At 40.1% G+C, this 4,688-nt stretch overlaps 1 protein-coding gene across 1 annotated transcript; it reads right to left on the bottom strand.

Annotated features, from left to right (window-relative positions):
• Positions 1 to 355: 355 nt before the first annotated feature.
• DYNLT4 (dynein light chain Tctex-type 4) lies at positions 356 to 3,258 on the bottom strand. The gene has a single exon (XM_020783339.3). The coding sequence runs from the start codon at positions 3,256 to 3,258 to the stop codon at positions 2,572 to 2,574; it is 687 nt and encodes a 228-aa protein (XP_020638998.3). The 3' UTR covers positions 356 to 2,571.
• Between the last annotated feature and the right edge of the window lie 1,430 nt (positions 3,259 to 4,688).

Here is a 4,688-nt window from a genome sequence, read left to right as displayed (position 1 = left end):
CTTACCACACCATACAACTCCTTTAGGCAGGGTAACTTTAATAATTGATTACTTAGAGTCATCCTCAAAAGTAACAATAACCTCTTTTATGTTCGCCCTACTGTCCATATCACTTTTTCCCAACTTGGTTTCTGTTTCATCTTTTTCTGCCTTCTCCAAAGAACCAGAACAAAGCTGATCAGCTACCTGGGGTCCGGTATGTCAGTTGCAATTGTGTTCTATGAAGTTCAACTTAATACAACTCTAACCCAGAAAGTAATGTAAATCTTGTATAGTAGTTTAAGAGCAAAATGTAAGTAGAAGGTAAAAGGCTATTGTGGCCTTTGTATTGGGCTAAAATACTGCAGTTCAGAAGTTTGAGGACATGCGAGGAGTACTAATCTTTATTAGTATGTAATAAATACCAACAGCCATGTTCTTTGAGGAGCTTATAACAAATGTCTACAACAATAAGAATATATAATATACAGCATAAATTCTATCAGCAGATAGTAAAGATTCCCAAGCAACACCAAAGTGTTTTGAAATGATTTTAGAAGTTAATTTAAAAGCAATAGGTACATATCATAGGAGGATTCCACCAGACTCTCTGGTCTCAAGCTGTTAATAGGCTTAAAGGTCAAAACTTGCATTTTGAATTAGGAGTTAACACAAACTGAGTCAAAGCAGATAACAAAGCAGTGGTATACCACATTGTCCATTAAATAGTCTTGTGCTCCTCTTTTGGTCTAACTGAAATTATGGGACTATTTTAAGAGGAAAACCCACATTGAACATGGCAGTAATCCAAACAAAACCTTCATATTTATGAAGTATATATGTAGACATACCTGACATGAAGTGTAACAAGCATGAGTATGAAACAAAGTTGCCTTTATTTAGAGTCACAGATCATTTATGAATCAGTAAACCTATTGTAGAATCACCTATTTTCTTTAAACCAATAGCTAACTTGGGAGATGTGAGTGGAACATAAAAGTTGTGGAGAGAGCAGAAGCTGTTTAATGGACAACAGCCTTGCTCTGTGTTGGTGGGTCTTGCCAGAAGCAACATCCCTCTATACACTGTTTAGTCGTGATGGGATGGAAATAGTCATTGCCACATCTTTCCACACTAAACTAGTATTTGTGAGAGCTAACCTACACACTGCATTGCCTGAGATGGTAACAATAGCTTGTAGATGTATAAAGACCTTTTTTTGAATGCTGGTCTCTATAAAAGCCTCCCTCCCTCCACACTCTTATGCTTTCCTCTTCTCATGTACCAAACTTACAGTTTTACAACATCCTATGGGGCACATTCTATGCAGGAATCATTCCTTGGCCCTGCCAAAATTTGGTCTCTTGAAGAATAACACATGTTTGATGCCCCCCTTCCCATTTTTGCCAACCACCTTTGCTGCCACATTGTTGACATTACTGCCTCCAGATTCTTCCTCTCCCCTCACCCCATTTTCTTTGCAGTGTAGTTGGCTGTGTAAAGGAACTGCCTCTGGGTCCAAGTTGAGTGTGAAAGACAGATAAAACCACCACCACCTGCTCTGCCTGGGCTGTCATCAGCTTAATGAACATCTGATGACACTGAATGCCTGATAACAGGGAACGTGTCTATGTAGAAATAGGGCCAGTATTGTATGAAACAGAATGTCATTGGGGCCTCTAGGTAGGGTTGTAGCTTTGCTGCACATTGACTGAGATTATTCCTGCTAAGGCTTGTCTGACACTGGATAACAGGCAAATTTTGTTTTTTTGTGTAAATGAATTACGAACAAGTGAGCAATGGCAAATTTATTCCTTTGGAATCTTCTAGGAGCTGTTGAGTTCTCTGATAGGGAGGCTTCTGAATAAGTAGGTGTATAATCAAATAAAAAGTGTTCTGAACTCAAAGGCTGTTTACCCACACATAGTTGTGCATTAGATTACAAGTTTGTATTCTGCATCCAACATGTCAAAAGTTTTCTAGGGTAAGGAAAGTGATCATTTTTGGTCACCAATTAGTTAGAAGACTGTTTATGTGAAAATATATTAAAACAACTTGTTACACAAGCTTTCAGAGATAATTGAGTCAGTCTGTCTTCTCCCCACCAAAACCCATGCATATACCAGGAAGGAAAAGTAAAGCATCATAGAAATGCTCTTACAGATTCTTTTAAACTAAGTTTAATTGGAAAGTGAGTTCTAGTAGATGTTTTGCAAGAAATTAATTTTCCTATGCTCTCCTCCAAGCCACAGTCGGCAATTAATTGATAACGGCACTAGAAAAATAGATGTAGATACCAGTCTCTGTGCTGGGAAATATAAAGCTTAATGTTAAGTAATTAAAAGAAGAAGCAATTGAACAGGTAATGTGATCCCTCAGAACCTCGCAGAGGTAGGTTTGCTCTTATTACTTGTTTGTTAGCTAGCTAATGGAAAATATTTTTCACACTGAATGCAAAATATTTTTATCTGGCAAATGTTGGTGGGGCTATGCATTTCTTGCATCATTTAATGTTAGTTTGCATTAAGTATGGACACATTGTTGTTATTTTTAACTGGATAATAGTAAGGAAGAAGGATGTGGTGGAATGGCTCATTCAAAGTACAGTCCGTGTACTGTGGCCACAGCAAAAAGTGATGAATTGGTGAAAGTAGCAGAGGCAAAGCTGTCACTCTCTACATCCCAGAGAGAACGACTGGCAATGTGGAGCCCTTGGCTGGCCTTTTGGCCCAAAAAAACATTACACACCAGCTTATAGCGAAGTGGAGTGATGTCTTTGACTCTGTTCCTGATAATGTCAGACAGGTTCTGGGCTGACTGCCCACTATTAGTGGGGTTATATTTTGCATCTCCTAAGTAGCTGGCCAGAACTGTCTCCAGAACCTGCTGTACCTGGGAGGAATTAAATTTGCAGCCTTCATCCGGGTGGGTCTTGTAGGTGTTCTCATAGTGTGTCTCCCGAACAGGTTCAAAGAGGGGCAGCCCAGAGAAACTTACTCGGCCACAATGCATCCAGGGCCCAATCGAGAGGCGCCTTCCCCCTGCAGCCAGTGAGTTCCTCCTGCTGGAGAAAGAGGCATTGAGGATGCTCATAACTGAACTTCTCCGAGATGGTGGGAAGGGGCCTTTTTCTTCTTCAATACTGTGCAGACGTAACTGTGGCCTTGGTGTCGCATCTGTATACTGAGAATTCTGGCAAAGAGATACTGACCCTGCCTTTGGTTGGGCAAAATCTGTATCTTCTGAGGCCTTTACCTGACTGGAAGTGCAGTCTGCCATGGCTAAATAGTCAACCACTGTGAAAAAGAGAAAAAAGCTATATCAACACAGCATTAAAGACTAGGACCACCAAGCAGCCAATCTCGACACTTTCCTTTGAGTCTAGGCAATAGCTTATTTACAGCACACCTCAGACAGGATTGTTCTGCTAGCCTACATGTTTTTTGCAGTAATTTCCCGAATAGAAGAATGAATAGCTAGATTGACTGTAAGTTACTGGCTTCACATTGCTAGCTTCACATCCCTGCTTCCAGCAGAACTAATCATTTGTTGAACTCTCTGCCCGTTATGAATTAAAGGCACTGTTACAATTACTTGCTAAGCCTTATTCCATTACAGCACATACTGTATTTTGAACATAGATTCCAAGGGTATCCAGATACTCAACATATAAAGTCTTTTGATTCTGGCACATCTCATCTTCAAATAATTTATTTCCAATTCAGACCCAACAATCATGTACTAAGCTGCCTGGATAGCTCAATCATATATGTATCTGGTTGTGGAGGCAGAGACTGGGAGTTCATTTCCCCATTGTGCCTCCTGGGAAAAGTGCCAGACTATCTAGCCATGGCCAAGTTGCTAAACTGGTTGGATAATGCAGTGTTTTAGGTATCGAGCTGCACAACTGGAGGCTGGGAGCTCAGCTCCCCACTGTGCCACCTGCAAGTAGAGCCAGCCTGTGCGGCCTTGGGTGAGCAGCATAGGATGCCCCCCCCCCCAAGAAAGGAACAGTAAACTAGTTCTGAGTACTCTGTATTTGGAAAACTCTGAAAGTGCTTGCAATCATTAATCATGTACTAAGATCAGATAAGAGATGGATTGACTCAATAAATCAAGGAGTAGCCTTTTGTTCCCAAGCCCTGAGCCCTGTTAGTGACATGACCTTTTGGATGTCACTAGTTCATAGGGTTGCCAAAGATCAGAAGTGACTTGATAACATAACTGTGCACCAGATAGATTCATTCATACACATTTGCCTTCTCCAGTCATTATGAATACAAATTTCTCATATTCTCAAGTTAGTTATAACAACTTCCTAAAGAGATAAGCATTTGCCATTCAGACTGCTTAATTTTTATGTTGCTTTCTTAAGATTACAGGTATTGCTCTTTCCTTGCCTATTTCCACATTTTCCTATTTTTTGTCATTAATTCTCAGCCTATTCAATCACTGCCCTTTTACTATTTTATACTCTCTCTCTCTCTCTCTCTCTCTCTCTCTCTCTCTCTCTTTTACTATTGACCTTCCACAAAAGTACTTACATTCCATAGGGTTTCAAAGGTCTCTGGAGAAATGTCTGGGAAAATTTCTGCCAAGAGTGCTTCACAGCTGTTCCAAGTGCAACAGTGTCTTGCTCAAAAATAGCCTCTTGGTCTTTCATTATTTATTTATTTTATCATGATCCAGTTTATGTCTTGCTTTCATAT

This window comes from Pogona vitticeps, chromosome 4, assembly GCF_051106095.1.
Source record: "Pogona vitticeps strain Pit_001003342236 chromosome 4, PviZW2.1, whole genome shotgun sequence".
NCBI classification, from domain to species: Eukaryota; Metazoa; Chordata; class Lepidosauria; order Squamata; family Agamidae; genus Pogona; species Pogona vitticeps.
Note: the sequence above shows the minus strand (reverse complement) of the source record. Positions and strands in the feature narration are given on the sequence as shown.